The sequence below is a fragment of the Scyliorhinus canicula genome, chromosome 3 (genome assembly GCF_902713615.1).
Source record: "Scyliorhinus canicula chromosome 3, sScyCan1.1, whole genome shotgun sequence".
Classification (NCBI taxonomy): domain Eukaryota; kingdom Metazoa; phylum Chordata; class Chondrichthyes; order Carcharhiniformes; family Scyliorhinidae; genus Scyliorhinus; species Scyliorhinus canicula.
The window spans coordinates 74,320,535-74,343,723 of NC_052148.1; the positions used below are offsets into that span (position 1 = coordinate 74,320,535).

The window sequence follows — 23,189 nt, forward strand, 5'->3', positions numbered from 1 at the left end:
TGACACCAGGCAGCATTTGATCAAGTATGGATTAAGGACCCTCGCAAAACTGGAGTCAATAGGAATCAGGAGGAAAAGGCCCCACTGGTTGGCGTCATAGCTAGCATAAAGGAAGGTGATTGTCGTTATTGGAGGTCGATTATTTCAGTCTCGGGGCAGCACAGTGGCGCAGTGGGTTAGCCCTGTAGTCTCACGGCGCCGAGGTCCCAGGTTCGATCCTGGCTCTGGGTCACTGTCCGTGTGGCGTTTGCACATTCTCCCCGTGTTTGTGTGGGTTGCGCCCCCACAACCCAAAGATGTGCAGGGTAGGGGGATTGGCACGCTAAATTGCCCCTTAATTGGAAAAAATAAATATGGTACACAAAATAAAAAATTATTTCAGTCCCAGATATCACCGCAGGAGTTCCTCAGGGTAGTGTCCTAAACCCAACCATCTTCAACTTTTTTTTATCAATGATCTTCCTTCTGTCATAAAGTCAGAAGTAGGAATATTCGCTGATGATTGCACAATGCTCAGCACCATTGTGACTCCTCAGATACTGAAGCAGTCTCTGTCCATATGCAGCAAGACCTGGACAACATTTAGGTTTGGGCTGATAAGTGGCAAGTAACAATTTTGTGTCACACAGTGTCAGGCAATAACAATTTCCAAGAAAAGAGAATCCAACAATCTCGCTTTGACATTTAATGGCATTAACACTACCAAATCCCTTACTATCAATATCCTGGGAGTTACCATGACCAGAAACTGATCTAGGCCATCCATAGAATACTGTGGCTACAAGAGCAGATCAGAGGCAGGGAATTCTGTGGAGGGTATCTCACCTCCTGGCTCCCCAAAGCTTGTCCACCATCTACAAGGTACTGACTAGGAATACCAAGGAATTCTTTCCATTGCCTGGATGAGTGCAGCTCCAATACAGTCAAGACGCTCGACACCATCTAGGAAAAAGCATCCCGCTTGAATGGCCAGCCATCAATTTCAACATCCACTCACTCCACCATTGATAAGACAGTGGCATCAGTGTGAACCATTTCTAAGATGCACTGCAGCAATTCACCAAAGTTCCTTCAACCTCTACCACCTAGATGGACCACATAGGTGCATGATCGCCTGCAGGTTCCCCACCAAGCCACACACCATCCTTAGAATTTTATTGCCATTCATTCACTGTTGCTGGTTGAAAATCCTGGAACTTCCTTCCTAATAGCCCTTTACGATTAGCCAAAGGGTGTCTTTCTGTGATGTAAAGCTCTTTGACTCTGCAGTACTGTGGGTGCTTCTACATTACATTTACTGCAGTGGTTCAAGAGGTAACTCACCATCACCTTCTCAAGGGCAGTTTGGGATGGGCAAAAATAAATACTGGCCTAGCCAACGATGCCAACATCCCAAGAAAGATGTTGGCATTGGATACTTCCTCAGTAAACTAAGGAAATTCGGCATGTCCACATTAACTCTTACCAACATTTACAGATGCACCATAGAAGGCATCCTATCGGGCTGCATCACAGCCTGGTATGGCAATTGCTCGGCCCAGGACCGCAAGAAACTTCAGAGAGTCGTGAACACTGCCTAGTCCATCACAGGAACTTACCTCCCATCCATTGACTCCATCTACACCTCCCGCTGCCTGGGAAAAGCAGGCAGCATAATCAAAGACCCCTCCCACCCGGCTTACTCACTCTTCCAACTTCTTGCATCAGCAGGAGATACAAAAGTCTGAGAACACGCACGAACAGACTCAAAAACAGCTTCTTTTCCGCAGTTACCAGACTCCTAAATGACCCTCTTATGGACTGACCTCATTAACACCAAACCCTGTATGCTTCATCCGATGCCGGTGCTTATGTAGTTACATTGTATATCTTTTGTTGCCCCAGTATGTATTTTCTTTTATTCCCTTTTCTTTCCATGTATTTAATGATCTGTTGAGCTGCTCGCAGAAAAATACTTTTCACTGTATCTCGGTACACATGACAATAAACAAATCCAATCCAAGAATAGAAATGTTCAGAGGGAAGATGCAAACAATATTTCTTCCCCCACAAACAAGATGTCACCAGTAAAACCAGTAACTACTCTTTTGAATCAGATGGAATTTCTAGCAAGGCTAAATAAACTACAACTACCCTTCTCATGAGTGGGGGAGGAGAAAGAGTGGGCAGGGTGATGATGACAATCATAAAGAGCCCTTGGATACTGATAGGATAGCAGATTAAACTGGCGTCTCCAATTAAATAGGGTGAGAAAATAGAAACAGGTAACTCCAGATCTATTGAAGGATGAAATAAGTTATGATTTGTGGACCTCCCCACAGACAAAGTTTTGCAATGTAAAGAAGCAGGAGTGAACATGAAAATATCTGCGACAACTTTCTTTTAGGAAGCACGGTGGATAGCATTGTGGCTTCACAGCTCCAGGGTCCCAGGTTCAATTCCCCGCTGGGTCACTATCTGCAGAGTCTGGACATTCTCCCCGTGTTTGCGTGGGTTTCCTCCGGGTGCTCTGGTTTCCTCCCACAGTCCAAAGACGTGCATGTTAGATGGATTGGCCACGAGTTCCCTTAGTATCCAAAATGTTTAGGAGGGGTTATGGAGATAGGGTGGAAGTGAGTGCTTAAGTGGGGCGGTGCAGACTCGATGGGCCGAATGGCCTCCTTCTGCACTGTATGTTCTATGTAAAATCTTGCCATCCTGCAGCACTCATCCAGACAAGTGGGGAGAATATTCCATCACATTCCCGACTTGTGCGTGGCCGATAGTTCAAAGAGAAGGAAATAGCGGCTGATTTAAACTCAGAGACAGTGAAGACTGGCCTCAGGCCATCTAAAATCAATTCCCCCTCCCCCCGCTCCCTCCTCCTCCTCCTCCTCCTCCTCGGTGGGGAATTTCACCTCTGACCCCGCCGGCTGATGACGCACGCGCTGGACATCCCGCGTGATCTGGATGAGGGGGCGGGGAAACGGCGATCGCACGCGCGGAATGGCCTCGCCCCGGCCCCGCCCCCCGCGCCGCCCAGAGCTCGGCCCGGCCCAGCCCAGCCCCGCCCCGCATTGTGCGGATTCGCTCTCATTGACTGCTCGGTGGGACCTGGGGCCTTTCTGCTGTCCGCACCGAGAGGACTGAGTTCCCCACAGCGTCCCCCAGCTCCTGGCCTCAGCAGAGAGCGGCTTCATCTCGGTTGTCATGTCCCGGGCGGAGCGGGCACTCGGTCCGAGCTGCTGCCCCTGCCCCCGGACTCGCCGCTGACGAGATGACCGTGGCTGTTTTCTTCGGCTGCACTTTCATCGCCTTCGGTCCCGCTTTCGCTCTCTTCGTCTTCACCATCGCCAAAGACCCGCTCCGAGTTATCATCCTGATCGCCGGGTAAGCTGAGCCTCCAGCCTCGCACTCCGTCAACTGCGCCAAATATTTATTGTACCCCCCCCCCCCCCCCCCCGGTTCCCAGGCGGATGTTTACCGACCCGGGCTTTACTCTGGCGGCAGCAGAGTGGACACCGGGTTGTCCGTCCCGTCTCGCTCCACCACCAGTCAATCTTCAGGTTCGGCACAATTTCCAATCTTCAGGTTCGGCACAACTGCATCCGAGCGTGACTCCTTTCATCATTCTGCCCACCACCCTTCCAAAAAAAATCTTGATCTTGGTGCCTGTGAAACCAGAGTTGCTCCCGCTCTCCAATCTGCCCGAGATTGCTTCACTGGCCATTAAACTTTTAAAGAGCAAGCCCATTGAAAATGGTGAAACAGCAAGTGAGGTGGTGGTGGGTGGGGGTGGGGGGGGTTTGATTAATATTCGGGGTTCGAGCTACATCGGAATCATTGTCACTTTGGCAGGCAGGAGCTGTGAAATCTGTGAGTCCTTCACCCTTTATTTTCTCTAAAACCGCGCTTTGAGGTCAGATTTCGTGCATCCCAGATTCAATTTGCTACCTGCTGTCCACCTGAGATTGGAACCCGCCGACATGGCAACGAATCAAACAATTTTCTACCACTGTGTGATCGAGCAAAATGGTCTCGTAGCAAAGAAACCCGCGACATTATTTCACTATTTAATGAGGGATGTAGGAGACCCAAATGCTGAGAAGGTTAGACTGCCAATATGACGAGCGAAACTGGGGCAGATTGAACTTCGCACAAACACTTTTCTCCCCTATTGTCTAGGAAACCCATTGCTGACTGGTTAGTTACTTACTGTTCCTTCATGTCAGCCTCTCATTGGCCCCACCCGTTGCTTATTATTTTGTTTCTTATCCAAAAATTAGATATGTGAGCTGTAACATTTGAAACCAGTGTGTGCTCTGATCAGCCCAAGGATTTTAAAACTCTAGCAACATTGTTTTTGACTTCAGCAACATGATCGGAAATTTAAGGTGAAATGAAGTCCAAGGGAGATTGTTTTTGTTTAAAATACTCTACCCCTGTCCCCTCTCCAGGAGGTGATTTCTTTCTGAGTTGGGATTAAGCGTGTTTAGAATGTGTGGATAATTGGACCAAGTCATGTAAAAGTTGTTCAGTCCCCATTTAAGAATTATCCAATTTCAATTATAAATTTCCAGGTGGATATTTATAATGGAAACTGGTTATGTAAACTTGTCATATTGCACATGCTTCAACAACTTGTATTCATACAGCACCTTTAACCTAGAAACTGTCCCGGGGGGGGCCGAGGTGCTTCCCAGAGGTGTAATGCGGACAATTTATGTTGAGCCAAAGAAAGAGAAAGCAGAAGGGGTTGGTCAAATGTTTTGTCACAAAGGTAAGTTTTGGGAAGATGATTACAAAAGAGAGGGAGCTGGAGGAATATTCCAGAAAGCACAACAGGTAATGGGGTAAAGTGAAATGGGGGTGTGCAAGAAGCAGAGTTAGAGGAATGGAGAATTTAGCTGTAGCATTGGAGGAACTTGCAAAGATAGAGACAAAAAGATTATTGAGTTTTGATGTTGCCACAGAGGGGCATGGAAGCCAATGTAGAGCAGTGAGAAATGGTGGGCTGAGAGGAGCTTGGTACATGCTAGAATGAGGAATTGACAGTTGGGTGAGCTGAAGCTTACTAAAGGATCAGTGATCACTCGGGAGAGCATTGGGGCTATTGTGCCTGATGACAAAGGTACAGATGCAGATTTCAACAGCAGGTGGATCGAGGTTGGGGCAAATCTAGATTATGTAAAACAGAAGGAAGTAGGTATTTTTGATGTAGAAGACAAGGGTTCAAATAGGAGGCAGGCTCGTTCTTGAAAAGGATGAAAAGGATGATCAGGCTCGTTCAGCCCAAGGTTGGGATGGGGATGAAATCATAGGCAAGAACCTGGAGTTTGTGCCAGAAGCAGGGACGATGCTTTCATTATTCCCATTGTTTAGCTGGAGGAAATTGCAGCCTATCACAAGACTGTATGTTGGACAAGCAGTCTCAAGGAAGGTGGTGGAGTAGTTGAGAAGGGTGTAACCTGTAGATATTGACCCAATGTCTGAATCATGACACCAAGGAGTACCATGAAGTTGGGGGGGGGGGGGGGGGGGGGGGGGGGGGTGCAGGCAGTGGAGGGTGTGAATATGGATTCTTGGGAACTCTGGAGGTGGCAGTGGATGAAAAGAAAAGCCTCTGCTGGAGATTCTGTGGCTTCAGTTGCTTGGTAAGAACAGAACCAAAGAAAGACACAAAGTTGGGCAGAGAGACATTAGAGATGTACGAGATTGGCTGTCAAAGGTTGCAGTGGGGTTGAGGATGGATAATGCCCACATACTCATAGTCGTATTGAATGTCATTTGTACTATAATTTTTTCAATTAAAAAAAAAATACATTTAAAGTACCCAATAATTTTTTCCCATTTAAGGTGCAATTTAGTGTGGCCAATCCACCTACCCTGCACATCTTTGGGTTGTGGGGGTGAGACCCATGCAAACACGGGAGAATGTGCAAACGCCACACGGACGGTGACCCGGGGCCGGGATCAAACGTGGATTGTCAGGGCTATGAGGCAGCAGTGCTAACCACTGCTCCACTGTGACTCCCTCATTTGTGCTATCATTAAGGCTGCTGTGGAATGAGCATTAACCTACTGGATGGATTTAAATAGGGAAAGGTGAGTGATGTGTGTACATTTGGGACTTTTTCAAACATTTATTCTTGGGCTATGGGTGTCGCCGGCTGGGCCAGCATTTGTTGCCCATACCTAATTGCCCTTGAACTAAGTGGCGTGCTAGACCATTTAGTGGGGGCAGTTAAGAGTCAACTGTATCGCTTTGAGGGTCTGGAGTCATATGTAGGCCAGACCGGGTAAGGATGGAGATTTCCTTCCCTGAAGGACATTAATGAACCAGATGGGTTATACGGCAATTGGCAATGGTTTCATGGTAATCATTAAACTTTTAATTCCAGATTGAATTCAAATTTCACCATCTGCCATGGTGGGATTTGAACCCGGGACCCCAGAGCATTACTCTGGGTCTCTGGATTATTAGTCTAGTGAAAGTACCACTATGCCACCGCCTCCCCAGTGATAGCCCATTTAAGGACCTCCAAAGAGAAATGGGGATAAGTAGGACAAGGACAGATGAATTGAGTGAGGGTGGATTCACTCTGGAAGGGTGATGCCCCGGTTAAATCTAACCTAATTGTGATGCCAATCAATCAGACCATAGAGCATTCCATGGAAAATAATTGCTTTTTTGGATCTGCAAACAAATAAATCCCTTTGTTGCAGAAGAGTGTGCTTTACGTGATCTCTAGTGCTTCAGTGAGCACTGTGGATACTCGGCATGTTTGTGGTCCAAATTTCAGTTGCTGGAGTTGGCACCAAAATGATGGAGAAAAGGGGTGGAAATAATTAATACTTTTAGCTCCATTTTACCTTATGAGAAGAAGTGCTCTTTTATTTTTGTTGCTTGTGATATTTGAGTGATATGAAACTAGCCTGCTGCTTTCAAATAGTTGGCAGTACCAATTCTCAAATACATGGCATGTTGTGATTTTTCAACATCTATAACGAGGGAAGTTAAAATGCAGACGAGGGTAACTGAAGTATCTAACCCAATATATTTGAAACGGCAGTAAAGTGCATACTTGATTTGTTTGGAAAAAAATGGTCACAGGAAGCATGCAGCAATGCAGTCTTAACAGGAGATTCTAGATCTTATTGCCCACTTGTCATGAATGCTTAAAGGTCATCTACCTGAATTGCCAACATTGTTTCGCTCTCCACAGATGCTACCTGGCCTGCTTAGTATTCCCTGCTTTTTAAGCCCTCTGGCTATGTAATGTTCCAGGATACTAGATTTTGTGTTTGAGATTAATGGTGTATGCAATGTTAGTAATGAGTATAATCCCCATTATTTTTGTGAAGTGAATGTTGGTTGATGTAATCCAAAGGAAAATACTTCCTTTTCACAGTCAAGCAGCCATATGAAATACTCGAACCATTAAGAGGTGATGTATAGACATTAGTGTAAATTAGTACAATTTTAAGTAATATTGGGTATATAGAATGGGAACTGCATTTAAAACTAAAAAAATAAAAAATTGAATTGAAATAAAAGAATGTCAAAAGAATATTTTCCACACACACTAGGACCAAAATAATCAGGCAGGTTTCTCTATAGGTCAGTCACACTTGATTAACTCTGTGTCCTCGTAAACAGATAACCAGTTGTAAGTTTTTCTGTTATCTATGTCAATTTACCAGTTAACATTCATTAAATCATTTACTTGGAGGTGATTCATTCTTTCCCCCCCCACCTCAACCACCACTTTGTGTGACGTTAATATTTTTTTTATAAATGATTTTTATTCAGTTTTCATGTTTTATATTGAACAAATTACAAATTGTTAGAGAGAGAAAAGAAAAAGAACACGCAAAAATTAACATATATATTTACAGGTAAGCATCTTCGTAATAATAACTGTGGCCTCCCCCCTTTAGCCGGCATACATATTTTACATTCCCCAATATGGCCGAGGCACATGTTTATTGGCATTTATTTACAGTTTGGTTTTGGGCCTTAGCTAGCCATCAAACCCCCATAACGAACCCGTAGCCCCCCCCCCCCCCCCCCCCCCCCCCTATTCTTCCTCTTGTTCGTTGGCCACAAACAGGTCCCGGAACAATTGCATGAATGGCTCCCACGTTCTGTGGAAGCCGTCGTCCGACCCTCGGATGTCGAATTTGATTTTCTCCATTTGGAGAGATTCCGAGAGGTCGGACAGCCAGTCTGCAGCTCTGGGCGGTGCTGCTGACCGCCAGCCAAACAAGATTCTACGGCGGGCGATCAGGGAGGCAAAGGCAAGGGCGTCCGCCCTCCTCCCCAGGAATAGATCTGGCTGGTCTGAAACCCCGAAGACTGCCACAATCGGGCATGGCTCCACCCTCACCCCCACCACTTTGGACATAGCCTCGAAGAAGGCTGTCCAGTACTCCACAAGTCTGGGGCAAGACCAGAACATGTGGGCGTGGTTGGCCGGGCCTCTTTGGCACCGTTCACATCTGTCCTCCACCTCCGGGAAGAACCTACTCATACGGTTTCTCGTTAAGTGGGCTCTATGTACCACTTTTAGTTGCGTCAGGCTGAGCCTTGCGCACGTGGAGGTGGAGCTGACCCTATGCAGTGCTTCGCTCCAGAGTCCCCACCCTATCTCCATCCCCAGGTCGTCCTCCCATTTCCTTCTTGTTGCGTCCAGTACGGTGTTGTCCCTTTCTACCAGTCGGTCATACATGTCGCTACAGTTCCCATTCTCTAGGATACTTGCGTCCAGTAGGTCTTCCAGTAGTGTCTGTCGTGGCGGTTGTGGGTACATCCTTGTCTCCTTTCGTAGGAAGTTTTTGAGCTGCAGGTACCGTAGCTCGTTCCCCCCAGCTAGCTGAACTATCTCTGTCAGTTCATCCAGTGTTGCGATCCTGTCGTCCGTGTATAGGTCCCTGACTGTCAGTGTCCCCCCGTCCTGCCTCCACCTTTTGAAGGTGGCGTCAGTCAGTGCTGGTGTGAACCTATGGTTGTTGCAGATGGGAGCCTTGTCCGACATTTTGGTCAGGCCAAATTGCTGCCGCAGTTGGTTCCAGGATTGGAGGGTGGCTGTCACCACTGGGCTGGTGGAGTGTTTTTTGGGTGGGGATAGGAGTGCTGCCGTGGCGAGGGCCCGGAGGGATGTCCCCATGCAGGAGGCCTCCTCCGCACGCAACCACTCGGCTTCTGGCTCCTGGATCCATCCCCTTACTCGCTCGGCTGTTGCCGCCCAGTGGTAGAATTGTAGATTCGGGAGGGCTAGCCCCCCCCTGGATTTTGTTTTTTGTAGGACCTTCTTTGGGATCCTAGCATTTTTACCCCCCATACGAACGCCATGATAAGTTTGTCCAGCGCTTTGAAAAAGGCCTTGGGGATGTAGATCGGAATGGATCTAAACAGGAAGAGGAACCTGGGCAGTACGTTCATTTTGATCATCTGGACTCTCCCCGCGAGGGAGAGCGGGAGTGTGTGTGACGTTAATATGTGCACCAAAGAGCATTCTAGGAATTTATCCAGGCAATTTGTTCTGATTAGGAGTAAATAACTCGGACATGGTCACCTGTTATCTAACCACAAAGAGTGCACATAAAGAAATATTAAACAGCCAGTTATATTTCTGATCAATTGCAGAGTTGTGACTGTTGAGACAAGTATCTGTTGGTTGGTTAGATCTGCAAGAGACATGAAGTATATTTGCATCTGAAATTAAATAACTTCCACCATTTAACTGAATAGCTACAGGAAAATTAGTTAATTCTTTTGCTAATATAGTAAAACACAGCAGCTTAATCTTTGAAGAATTTTAGAAGATTTTAATTGCATCATTAAAGGAATTATAAAGTAAAAATCATTTAAATGTTTTCTTTAACATTCTGGTGAATAGAAAATTAATAATGAATGGAATTTAAAAAAAAAAGAAGTCAATAGATCCAACACTATCCAACACTATCCATTAAGTCACCATACCAATTGAAGTGATACCCATATCATGGAAGCACAGTTGAGTGGCGGCCTGATTCAACTATCTTTGACAAAAGCTGAGTGTACAATGTGAAAACAAAGCAGGTTTATTCAAACATGTAGTTTAGCAGGTATCCAATTTATATTGTGCAATAGTGATGGTGCCAATAAATTTCTTCAGTGTTAAACGCATTAGAAACTTTCTCGGCTCTGTTTTCCTGTAAGATGAATTGTTGTAATTGCTGTGAGACATGCTTAGAATAGGTAATTTGCAGAAATGCCTCTGCAGAAGTACTACTGCATGCAGAATTGCAGAGGTTCCTATGATCATCTTGTGGGTTGATCAGAGGAAAAATTGATATTCAGTGGGCACCATCACTATAATCAAGCTAGTGTGATGTATATTTTGAGCAATTGTAACCTGAATAAACTATATTAGCTAGAATGGCTGACAACAGTTAAAACAGACTAGTGTTCAGTCAGTTTAATGTTTGTCCCTCTTTTTTTCAAGTAGCAATCAATCCCCTATGCACTTCAAAGTGTCAAATATGTAGTTCCCGGCAGAGAGGATAGACCCTAACCTCTTCCTTGATTTAAGAGAAATTATTTGGCAGCAACATTGAATTGAATCCTAAAATCTTTTTAAAAAATGTTTTTATTGGTGTTCACATTTCAGTTTGTAGGTCAAGGGTTGAAAAACCGAACGTAATACCAAGTAAAAGGAACCACCAAGGAGAAATTAAAATTACAAAAGAGTTAAAACAAAGAGCAAAAAAGAAAACAGAAGCAAACAAAGTTCACTATAGATATTTACGCGTACTTGTCTCCCCTCCCTTTGTGGCCATGGTCCCCATTTGGTCAACCTGCCTCAGTTGCACTCCTCAGTGTAGCCCGGGTGTGTATTCACTGCCATGTTTATTTTATTTGATTGTATTTTTTGTTGTTCATTCTGGTTTTCCACTTGCCCTCGGGCCTGTCTCCTGCAGACCTGTCCTTGTGTCTCGCGGTCTCTTATTTCAACAATAACTTCATTGCAGTGTTAATGGAAGCATACTTGTGAAACTAATAAAGATTAATATTTTTTGTGCTCTTTCTCGCCCCCCACCCCCTCATCCTCCCCCACCACCTTTCTCCACCCCCCCCCCCCCCCCCCCGCCGCCTTTCCTTTATGTTCCATGATTTTATAAGCATATAAAGTGTAAGAGGTTAGCTAGGTGAAAAAGTTGGTCCTTTTTAAAAATAAATTTTGTGTACCCAATTCATTTTTTCCAATTAAGGGGCAATTTAGCGTGGCCAATCCACCTACCTTGCACATCTTTGGGTTTTGGGGATGAAACCTACACAAACACGGGGAGAATGTGCAAACTCCACACGGACAGCAAACTCTGGGACGTCAGCGCCGTGAGGCAGCAGTGCTATCCTCTGTGCCACTGTGCTGCACCAAGGTTGGTCCTTTAAGGAGCCAAACAGAAATATTCATGTAGAATGAGAGAATATATCAAAAGCATTAAATGAGTACTTTGCATCTGTGTTTACAATGGAAGTAAATGATGTGAACATTAAGATGACATGAAAATTATGGGATATACTAGTCAGAAAGGATCTCTGATTGGGAATGTTGTTACAATACTGTGCCCAAATGGAATATATTCTAGGATTCTAAAAGAAACAAAGGGGGAAATAGCAGAAGCATTCGTCACTATCTTTCAATCCTTTTTATGGGTGCAAAGGTAGTGGCAGAGAAATGGAGAATTATGGGGTGGGACTTTCAAGTTGTTCCCACTGGGATTTTCTGGCCATTCCTGCAGCAAGATTTTCTGGTTGTTGATGCAGCTCACTCACCACTGGGAAACCCCATTTACAGTAGCAGGACTGGAAGATCTTGATCCTGGCCAATGACGAGTCGCTTCTGCCATGCCACCGCGGGGCGGGGGGAATCAACCCAACACCAGTGGTGGGGAAGTTATTGAAAAGCAATATCAGGGACAAAATAAGCTTTTAATTGCAAAGGCATCGGTGAATCAATTAGGGCCTACATGGATTTATCAAGGGCATATCATGTCTGTCCAACTTGATTACATTTTTGACAAATAACAACTTGCCAAACCTCAGCACATTCCAAACCTGCTACTGTTACCACTTAGAAGGACAAGGGTAGCAGGGGCATGGGAACACCACCGCCTGCTAGTCTTCCTTCCAAACTGCATACCATCCTGACGTTGAAATATTTTACTGCTTCACTGTCACTGGGCCAACATCTTGTAATTCGCTCCCTAGCAGCACTGTGGGTGTACCTACACCAGGAACTGCTGCGATTCAAGAGGTGACTTGCCACCATCTTCCCAAAGGCAATTGGGGATGGACTTTATCCCTGTGTCTGTGGGGTTCCTCCTGGTGCTGTGTTTTTCTTTAACCACACTCCAAAGATGTGTAGGTTAGGTGGATTGGCCATGCTAAATTGCTCCTTTGTGTCCAAAAGGTTAGTTGGGGTTACGGGTAGGGGCGTAGGCCTAGATAGAGTGCTCTTTTGGAGAGTCGGTGCGGAGATAGATGATGGGCCGAATATCCTCCTGCACTTTAGGGATTCTATGACAATCAGTGTTGGCCTAGCCAGTGCCATTTACATCATGTGAACAAATAAAAAGAACAGTAAGAAGTCTTCTCACCTGTGGAAGGAGCAGTGCTCCAAAAGCTAGTGTTTGAAACAAACATGTTGGACTTTAACCTGGTGTTGTAAGACTTCTTACTGTGCTCACCCCAGTCCAATGCCGGTATCTCCACATCAAATAAAAAGAAAACATGGAAGGCTGATCATGGTAGTGTAGTAGAGGTTTTTATATGGATTTCCAGGGAAAAACTATTCCCTTGCTGAGAGGTTTAGATGTGGAATCATTATCAGACAGTGAGAATGTTTTCGCTCAGTTGTTGAGTGCTCTGACTGAAAGGGTGGTGGAAGCTGGATTCATAAGTTATTTTTTAAGCCAAGTGAGTGGGTACTTTAGAGGTGGAACTTAATGGACAATAAATGGGGGTGCATAACTAAGCAGAATGGCGTTCTTCTGTGCTGTAAGTTTCTATGAATTTAGTTTCTAGGAAGTATGCAACAGTGATTGTGCATGGGCTATATTCTCCGATTTGTTCGTTCTTCTTTGCAGGGTAGTACCTATTTGCTACCCATTACTTGCCCCCCTCTATATCCAGGATAATTTCCTATTCATTAACGTTTCAGCCATCGGTAAAGTATCAAGATATATGTACTGCCAAAGTGCTGATGCCATTGAAGGCAATTGTTTGTACCATAAAAAAGGATTGACACTAAAATGATCTTTGACATCAATATAAACATTTGCAGCTGAGGCGACTCTGTTTTTCATCACAGCCAGGCTGAATTCTACTTACTTTGTTTAAGCCTTTGGGGAAGGAATTGGCTCTGGTAATGTTTTGGCTGCAACAAAAGTAGTGAACAAAGTCTTCAGAACAAATGTGCTGCTGCTGAATAGTTGGTAAGTACAGATTTGGTGCCATGGAAACTATACTGGAATACAGATGGAATACTTTCAGCAGCAGTAGGAATTGCGTTTGGTATTATGAACCATTTGCCACTTTATGAAATGGATTTACAAGATGAATTGAGCAGTTTCTGAATCCAAGGTTTTCATATCATCTGTAACGTTCAATGTACTGAAATTTACCCCTGAAAAGTGTGTTAATATAGTTAGATGAAAGAAGTGAATTCTGCAAGGATCAGATTGAGGACAAAATATAATGGGGGGAGGCAATTTCTGTGTTGAGATTTGTCACGCCTGATCAGGACCAGAAGAGTTTCAGGCGCAGAAACAATTGCAACATGCATGCAAAACTGGAGTGACAGGAAACAAGGAGTAGCAGATACCGGGTGTTTTTCGAGCTAGAGGAAGGCTTGTAGTGGAATTCAGTTTTGAGCGCCCAGCTCTTCCTAAAGTATATTAATGACCTAGATTTTGGTATACAAGGCACAATTTCAAAATTAGTGGACAAAATTTTAAAGCAAGACTCTCTCATGTTATACTTTGTTAGTCCAGACCCTGGAATCCTGCTGTCGTGTATTGCAACAGAGGTGCTTAAGCAAGATGTTACTTGACCTTGTGACTTCCATTTTTTCCAGTGGTCATACAGATCACAAGCCACACGTTGGCCCAAACGTTTCACTGAGCTTGTATGTGTGTGTGGAATATAGAAAGACACCTTTCAATCCACCCAAAACCATTTAGTCAGGGACCTACTTTTCCAGTGTTGTAATGTTTAGGAAATGGCTGCCAATTTGCACACCACAAAGCCCCACACACACATCACCATCAATAACAGCGTGTAGTTGTACCGTGCTTTTAACATCATAAGACATTCCAAGATACTTCACAGGAACTTGATAAACAAAATATGACTGAGCCACAAGAAATATTAGGGCAGATGCCCAAAGGTTTGGCCAAAGAGGCTAGTTTTTGAGGAGTTTTTTAAAGGGAGGAAGCAAGGTAGAGAGGTTAAAGGAGCGCCAAGGATTATGATTCTGGAGGGAGAAGCAAGGCCAAGGAGGGATTTGAAAGCATGGATCTGAACTTAAAAAATTGAGGCGTTGCTTAGCCAGGATCCAATCTAGGTCTCTGAACACAGGGATGACAAGAGAATGGGGGTTGGTGCAAGTTAAGGCACAGACAGTAGAGTTTTGGATGCTGTCAAGTTTACAAAGAGGTAAAAAGTGGGAGGCCTGTCAGGAGTGTGTTGGAATAGTCAAGCCTACTGGTAACCAACATTTCTAGTTTGGTGGGGAGGGTAAAAGCTGATCTGGCAAGGTGGGATGGTCTCCTTCTGTCATTGGCGGGTCGGGTACAGGCGGTTAAAATGAAATGATGCCAAAGGCATTTTTTTTTTAAAGAAAGATTGAAGGGATGATTACTTTGTTCATCTGGGGAGGGAAGGTGGCCAGAATTAAAAAGGTGCTACTACAGAGAGGTAAGCATGCAGGGGGTTTGGGTCTTCCGAACCTGATGAATTATTACTGGGCGGTGAATCTGGAGAAGGTACGGATCTGGGTCACAGGGATTGATTCCCAATGGGTCAGAATGGAGGAGAGTTTGTGTAGGGGTTGGGATAGAAGGCGCTAGCGACAGCGCCGCTCCCGACGGCCCCGGGGAGATACTCGGGGAGTCCGGTAGTAATAGCTTTGTTGAAAGTTTGGAGGAAGTTTCGACAGCACTTCGGGTGGGGGACAGAGTCAAGGGAAATGCTGATTCGGAGGAACCATATATTGACCAGGGCAGTGGGATGGAAATTTTCAGAGATGGGAGGAGAAAGGAATTAGGACACTAAAAGATTTATTTCTTGGGGGTCCTTTTGCTTGATTGAAGGAGCTAGGAGCGAAGTATGAGCTGGAGCAGGGGGAAATATGTAGATACATGCAGGTTCGAGATTTTGCCAGAAAGGAGATACAGAGCTTCCCAGTAGAGCCGGCTTCCACATTGCTGGAGGAGGGGCTGAGGACAGGGATACTGGAGAAGGGGGTAGTATCGACGGTTTAGGGGGCTAGAAGGGATCAAGGTAAAGTGGGAGGAAGAGTTGGGAGAGGATATGGGTTCTGGTGTGAGGTGCTCCGGAGGGTGAACGCCTCCACCTCGTGTGCGAGGTTGGGGCTGATACAGCTGAAGGTGGTGTATAGAGCGCACCTTACAAGGGCGAGGATGAGCTGGCTCTTTGAGGGGGTAGAAGATGTGTGTGAACATTGTGGTGGGGGGGGGGGGGGGGGGGGGGGGGGGGGGGGCAAACCACGTTCATATGTTTTGGTCCTGTCCAAAGCTGGAGGATTATTGGAAGGAGGTGTTTAGGGTAATCTCTAAAGTGGTGCACATGAAACTGGATCCGGGCTCTCAGGAGGCCTTATTCTGGGTTGGAAACGGGCGTGGAGGCAGATGTTGTAACCTTTGCCTTGTTGATCTCCCGAAAGCGGATCCTGTTAGGGTGGAGGTCAACCTCTCCACCCTGTGCCCTGGCGTGGCGGGGGGACCTTTGGAATTCTTGGCACTTGAAAAGATCAAATTTGAACTGAGGGGAAGGATGGAGGGGTTCTACAATTCATGGGTGATATTCATTTTGCACTTTCGAGAATTGGATCACATCGAACATTAGTGGGGGCTGGGAGGGTTGTGGGGAGGGGGACTGGATGTGTTAATGGTGACTATGGGTGATTCCTGATTCCATTTTGTCATTTGTTTATGTTAACATGCGGGCCAATGTTTGGGGTTTGGTGGGAGGATGGGATCGTTGTTATTGATATGGGGATTGACATATTTGTTACTGATTATTGTTTATTGTTGGGTGTAAATTTGGGAGAAAATGTGAAAATGCTCCCTATCACGTACCTCCCCCGCACCCCCCCTGATCTGCTACCACCGTCGCCATCTGAAACCTCACCCCCGAGCCCTACTATCGAACCCCGAATGAAATACCTGACTCACCCAACCCTTCCTATGCCCCAGCTGGTCCTTTACCCCAAAATGCGCCTCCTGCAGCATCACCAAATCAGCTTTTAAACTCTTCAAGTGCGCAAAAACTCTCACTCTCTTCACCGACTTCCCTAGCCCCCTCACGTACCACGTCACAATTATAAAAAAAGAAATTTAGAGTACCCAATCCTCTCTTTGTTTTCTCCAATTAAGGGGCAGTTTAGCACGAGGAGAATAGAACATGGAACAGACAGTGCAGAAGGAGTCCATTCGGCCATCGAGCCTGCACCGACCTACTTAAGCCCTCACTTCCACCCTATCCCTGTAACCCAATAACCCCTCCTGACCTTTTTGGTCACAAGGGCAATTTATCATGGCCAATTCACCTAACCTGCCCGTCTTTGAACTGTGGGAGGAAACAGAGGGGCAACCCGGAGGAAACCCATGCACACACTGGGAGAACGTGCAGACTCCGCACAGGCAGTGACCTAGCAGGGAATCGAACCTGGGACCCTGGCGCTGTGAAGCCACAGTGCTAACCACTTGTGCTACCGTGCTGCCCTAAGAATGTGCAAACTTCCCACACGGACAGGGACCCGAGGCCAGGATTGAACATGGGTCCTCAGCGCTGTGAACCATGTCACCATTCTGACTGGGGATATCTCATGCCCCCCCCACATCTGCATTCCTCATTCCCCCATTCCTCCTGGCCCTGCCCATCTGACCAGGACCTCCCCAACCTTTTGTTTCCGTCAAAACCCACCCCGCCCAGAATCCCCCCCATCCACTACATCTTGCAAACACCGCACCCAGTATCGATGCACACACCCCCCCCCCCCCCCCCCCATTCACACCTCCCAAGTCCATCGAAACCTGTTTGACCAGACTCCAACGACTGCAGCCCCTCTCTCCACCATACCGCCGTTCACTAGCCAATATTTGCTAATGTGGTGACCTCTGCCAGAATCCCCCTTCCACCCTCCCCACCCTATCCTCAGTAACCAGGCCCCATGTGCCCAGAACCCACCTCCCCGGAACCGTCCTCCCTTATACCAAGAAACAATACAGAACTGCACCAATAAGGAAAAAAGAAAACTAAACCCCAGAACATATGGGCAGCACGATAGCATAGTGGTTAGCATCAATGCTTCACAGCTCCAGGGTCCCAGGTTCGGGTCCCGGCTGGGTCACTGTCTGTGCGGAGTCTGCACGTCCTCCCCGTGTGTGCGTGGGTTTCCTCCGGGTGCTCCGGTTTCCTCCCACAGTCCAAAGATGTGCGGGTTAGGCGGATTGGCCATGCTAAATTGCCCGTAGTGTCTTAAAAAGTAAGGTTAAGGGGGAGTTGTTGGGCTACGGGTATAGGGTGGATACGTGAGTTTGAGTAGGGTGATCATTGCTCGGCATAACATCGAGGGCCGATGGGCCTGTTCTGTGCTGTACTGTTCTAAATTCTAAAGACGAGAAATGGCAAAGCCCCAAAAGAATGGTGCTGGGAAGAAGGGGTGAGCAAAAGTACCTTCCTTATGACTTCCCACACCAACTCATCCACAAACTACCCCTGAAACCAGGCATAAAAGTCCATAAACCGGAGACTCTAGCAGGAGCCACCAAATGTGTGACCTCCACCTACATGCCGCCAAAGGAAGTTGTGCACAAATGATATAATGACCAGCTAATCTGTTTTTAGTCAGGTTGTTTGCCAGATAAATATTGGCCCGGGATTTGATTGTTGCCATGTGATCTTTTACATTTACCTGTGGTGCTTAGGAACAGGAGTAAACTATTCAACCCCCCAGCCTCATCTGCCATTGAATTGGATTACAAAGGACTGGGATCTCCACTGCATTTATCCAACTTCATATTTTTGTTGAATATGATTGTACACATTTTGCATGGTTACCAGCTAAATAATTTAGTGGTACTTTTTGTTTCGTTTTCATTGGATTTGATCATGCATGGTCACAAGCCTCATCCAGGTGCTCTGTTGAACTTGCACATTTCAGTTTCAGACTTTAAAAAAAAAAGTGCCTTTATTGCCATTTAATTATTTACATTAGTGTATCCAGAACATACAGGGGAAAAACATGGGAGTACTGTAATGGAGAAAAACATAACAACAAACTAATCATAATTAACAGGGAATGGAAAACAAACACAGGCTAGTAAGTTAATATATAAACATCGACACATCTGCTCCCGCCAAGAGTAACTTGTGATCTGTTTGCATTGTCTCGATTAGTTATGGTGCAGGACTAGGTCGATGGCTTTATTCTCTTTAAACCCCCCCCCCCCCCCCCCCCCCCCCCCCGGTGGGTGATCAGGGAGGCGAAGGCCAGGGCGTCGGGCCATCTCTCCATGAGGAGCTCTTGATGCTCCCATACCCTGAAGACTGCCACAAATGGACATGGTTCCATCTTCCCAAGCCCAATCACCGTGGACGCATCCTCGAAGAAGGCGGTCCAGAACCCATCGATTCTGAGGCTGGACCAGAACATGTGGATATGGTTGGTGGGACACCCCTGACACCGTTCGCACTTATCCTCCATCTTCTGTTGGCTCACCAGTGCCGCTACTCTACTGTCCACGTGGATGTCCCTCACTGCCAGTAACCCTCTGTTCTCTTTCCATGTCTTGAACGTAGCGTTTATCCTCGTCGGTGTAAATTTATGGTTCTTACAGATGGGGGGGCCTCAACAGGCATACTGCTGAGTTTAAGTGGTGCCCGAAATTTGGGGGTGGGGGGGTGGGGGGGGGGGGGGGGGGAGAGGAGTAATGGGTTCTACAATAGTTAGGGTTTGTTCATTTTGCATTTTGGGGAGTTGGTTACAGTTGACTGCTGAGGGAGGGGGTTGTGGGGGGGGGGGGGTTTAATGTGTTGGGTGGGTTTTATGTTTGTTGTATAATGTAAAAATGTTGATAATTTGGAATAAAAATAATATCTAAATCTTACATGGAGTAATGATTTTTAATGCACATGAACACAGAAGATTGTAGATTGCACTGAATGAAGTTGAACATTTCTTTAGGCTGGGCTCTGATCTTGTGTGGAACTAACCACAAGATAGATGATGGCACTTTCTGATGTTGCAATTTAACTTGCAATATGTACCCAAAATTCGTGTTCTCATTTGGACAAAAATCCAATGGTTGCTTATGGAATGGAAGAGTAAACCACTATACTGAATGTCCCACCCTCTCTTTATACTTCACAGAGTAACATGCTTAATATTTTTAAGTAATCTGACATCCTTCTGAAATAGTCAGTAAGGTGAAAATGGTGATTTTACTTATTGGTGTCTGCAGCTGTTACTACTCAATGAAAAGTTATTCAGCCAATTGAGGTAAAAAATACAATTCATCAGAATTACATTGTTGAAAGGAGCATTTATGCAGCTGGCAAGAATTGCTCATTAATTTAAAAACTATTTTTTCTTATTAATTTAAGCCTTCTCATGGGAAACCAACATTGCACAATAAGATAATTATACATCTAGTTGAAGGTGGTTCTATTGTGAGGGGCTGGTTTAGCTCACAAGGCTAAATCGCTGGCTTTTAAAGCAGACCAAGCAGGCCAGCAGCACGGTTCGATTCCCGTACCAGCCTCCCCGGACAGGCGCCGGAATGTGGCGACTAGGGGCTTTTCACAGTAACTTCATTGAAGCCTACTCGTGACAATAAGCGATTTTCATTTCATTTCATTTGAACTCTGATTTAACATTAGGGTCATGAGTTGGATCATACATGTAATTTTGATAAAGAAAATTAAAAATTAATTTCTTGTAATATGTTAAAAGCTGTTTGCATGTGACTGGTCACTGGAATCCTGGGATATATAGCTGTTCCCCAACTAGGGTTTATTTATTTTGTATTAAAGGTCACATTCCCTTCTACACCATCCTACAACTTATAGCTTTCTTTCCTCCCATACACCTGCTTGCTTGCTGCTTCTAGTAAGCTGTTGCCAACAGATTTCATTGTTTGCCTGCACCAGTTATTTCCTGCATTGTTTCTTGTGGCAGTCTGCATATAGTTTGTATGCACGAGTACATTGAGAGAGGGAGAATTTGAAGTAACTATACTCCTCTGGGCTGAGAAATACTATTTCTACAAGATTACTTGCTGTGTGTGATGGGGAATGAAAGGGATCTGAGTGAGAAGGGCTGGAAGTCAGTGGTTTGGAGCATTGCTATTGATGGAATTTTTCTTTTTATTTTAAATTTTACTTTGTTTTCCTTTAATAAGGGAGGAAGGCAGAAGACAGGAAATTATAGGCAGGTTAGGCTGACTACGGTCATTGGTAAGATTTTAGAGTCCATTATTAAAGATGAGATTGCGGAGTACGTGGAAGTGCATGATAAAATAGGATTGAGTCAGCATGGCTTTGTCAAGGGGAGGTCGTGTCTGACAAATCTGTTAGAATTCTTTGAAGATGTAACAAGGAAGTTAGATAAAGGAGAACCAGTCGACGTGATCTATTTAAATTTTCAGAAGGCCTTTGACACGGTGCCATATAGGAGGCTGTTAAGTAAGTTAAGAGTAAGATCCTGGCATGGAAAGAGGATTGGCTGACTGGCGGAAGGCAGAAAGTGGGGTTTAAGGGGTCTTTTTCAGGATAGCAGCTGGTGGTTAGTGGTGTGCCTCCGGGGTCGGTGTTGGGAGCACAACCTTTCACAACAAGAAGGAAGAAGGAACTGAGGGCACCGTTGCTAACTTTGCAGATGATGTAAAGATCTGTAGAGGGAAATATAGTATTGAGGTAGTATTTAAGGAAGGATGTGCTGGCCTTGGAAAGGGTCCAGAGGAGGTTCACAAGAATGATCCCTGGAATGAAGGACGTGCCATATGAGGAGCGGTAGAGGACTTGGAGTCTTTACTCATTGGGAGTTTAGAAGGATGAGGGGGGATCTAATTGAAACTTACAGGATACTGCGAGGCCTGGCTAGAGTGGACATGAAGAGGATGTTTCCACTGGTAGGAAAAATTAGAACCCAAAGCCACGGCCTCAAACTGAAGGGATAATCCTTGAGTTGAGGAGAATTTTTTTCAGGCAAAGAGTGGTGAATCTGTGGAACGCATTGCTGGAGAAGGCTGTGGAGGCCAAATCACTGAGTGAGACAGAGATAGGGGGCTGGATTCTCCACTGGTGGGATGCTCCGTTTTACCGACAGTCCGGGGGTTTCCCGACGGCGTGGGACTGCCCCACAATGGGACACCCCATTGACCAGCCGGCATAACGGAGCATCCCGCCAGCGGGGTGAAACAGAAATGTGGCGCGGCGGGGCAGAGAATCCAGCCCCAGAGCCTTCACCAATGCAGAATTTGAGGATCAGGGTCATGGGGATGAGAAACATATCAGCCAAGATTGAATGGTGGAGCAAACTTGATGGGCCGAATAACCTAATTCTGCTTCTATGTCTTATGGGCTTAATATTTTGCCTGGAGTCACTAACAGCACAATGTATATATGTGTATATACCACATGGACTGCAGTGATTCAAGAAGGCAGAGCCTCACCACCTTTTCAAGGCAATAAGGGACGGGCAATAAATGTTGGCATAGCCAGCAATGTCTATATCCCTGGGTGAACAAAAAAATCTTTGCCTGCTATAAAGTCTCAGGCGAGCGATCACTCTGAAGTGATGGCAGTTTAGAGAAAACACTATTTATTTACCTATTCGAATACACTCCTTCCCTCCAAGTCCAACATGTCGTCCATCTCGATGGCTGGAGAGGAAAATCCTTCAACCTCTTCACTCTGAGCTGTGTCTCAGGTGTCCTCTTCCCCGGATCCGGAGGGCTGAGTGATTCCATTGTGCTGGATTCAGTGGTCGCCACCGGGTCTGTTGCGACTTCCGTTGGCTGAGTCTCCATGTCAGACTCTGGGTCCAATGAGGTGGCATCCCACATTTCCAGATTGAGGGGTAAGTCCTCCTCGCAAGAGGTCAACAGTGGCTGTGCTGGAGAAAGAGGTACCACTGGCCTTGGGAGCTCCGGGTGGTATATGAGGACCTGTTGGACCCGGCTGCGGCAGTGGTCAATATGCCTATTCGACTCCTTCCCCTGTACATGCACCAAGAATTATTGCTTCACCACCATCCCTGGGATCCACAACTCTCGATCGGCAAAATTCCAGACATAGACTGGGCTGTCCGCGGAAAATTCCTTTATAGGTCTGGGTCAGCATGCGTCCCGAGTGCTCTGCTAATCGGACATTCTGCCAATACGGGCAGGACGAAGCTCAACTGTGTGTGCAGCCGACGGCCCATGAACAGCTCTTGAGGGTGCCACTCCGCTGGTGGCATGTGGTGTCATAGTAGAATAAGAATCTGACCAGATGGGACTCCAGAGAACTGGAGGTCTGCTTTTGTATCCCTAACTTAAAAGTTTGTACCACCCCCTTGGTCAACCCATTGGAGGACGGGTGGTAAGGTGCTATCCTCACATGGCGGACGCCATTCATTTTCAGGAAATTCCTGCAGTCTGCACTAGTTAGGCCCTGCCGTTGTCCGACATCAAAACCTCGGGAGGTTGATGAGTATTGAAAGTTTGGTGGAGCTGCTCCATTGTGGCTCGTGACGTTGTTGTGGACATGCGGTGAGTGTCTATCCACTTTGACTAGGTATCCAAGATGAGTAAATGGTTGTTCCTTAAAAAGGTCCTGTCGCACAGTAGCACAGTGGTTAGCACCGTTGCATCACAGCGCCAGGGTCTTGAGTTCGATTCCTGGCTTAGTTCACAGTCTGTGCGGAGTCTGCACG

At 46.0% G+C, this 23,189-nt stretch overlaps 1 protein-coding gene across 3 annotated transcripts in view; it reads left to right on the top strand.

Moving 5' to 3' along the window:
- Positions 1-3,027: 3,027 nt before the first annotated feature.
- zgc:114200 (uncharacterized protein LOC559336 homolog) overlaps positions 3,028-23,189 on the top strand; it is a 104,457-nt gene continuing 84,295 nt past the window's right edge. The window contains exon 1 of one of the 3 annotated variants that reach the window (XM_038790746.1): positions 3,028-3,369. In XM_038790746.1, coding sequence (XP_038646674.1) covers positions 3,257-3,369 — 113 coding nt within the window. In that variant the 5' untranslated portion in view covers positions 3,028-3,256. The remainder of the gene's footprint in view (positions 3,370-23,189) is intronic. The other 2 variants (XM_038790744.1, XM_038790745.1) reach the window with 2 other exon arrangements.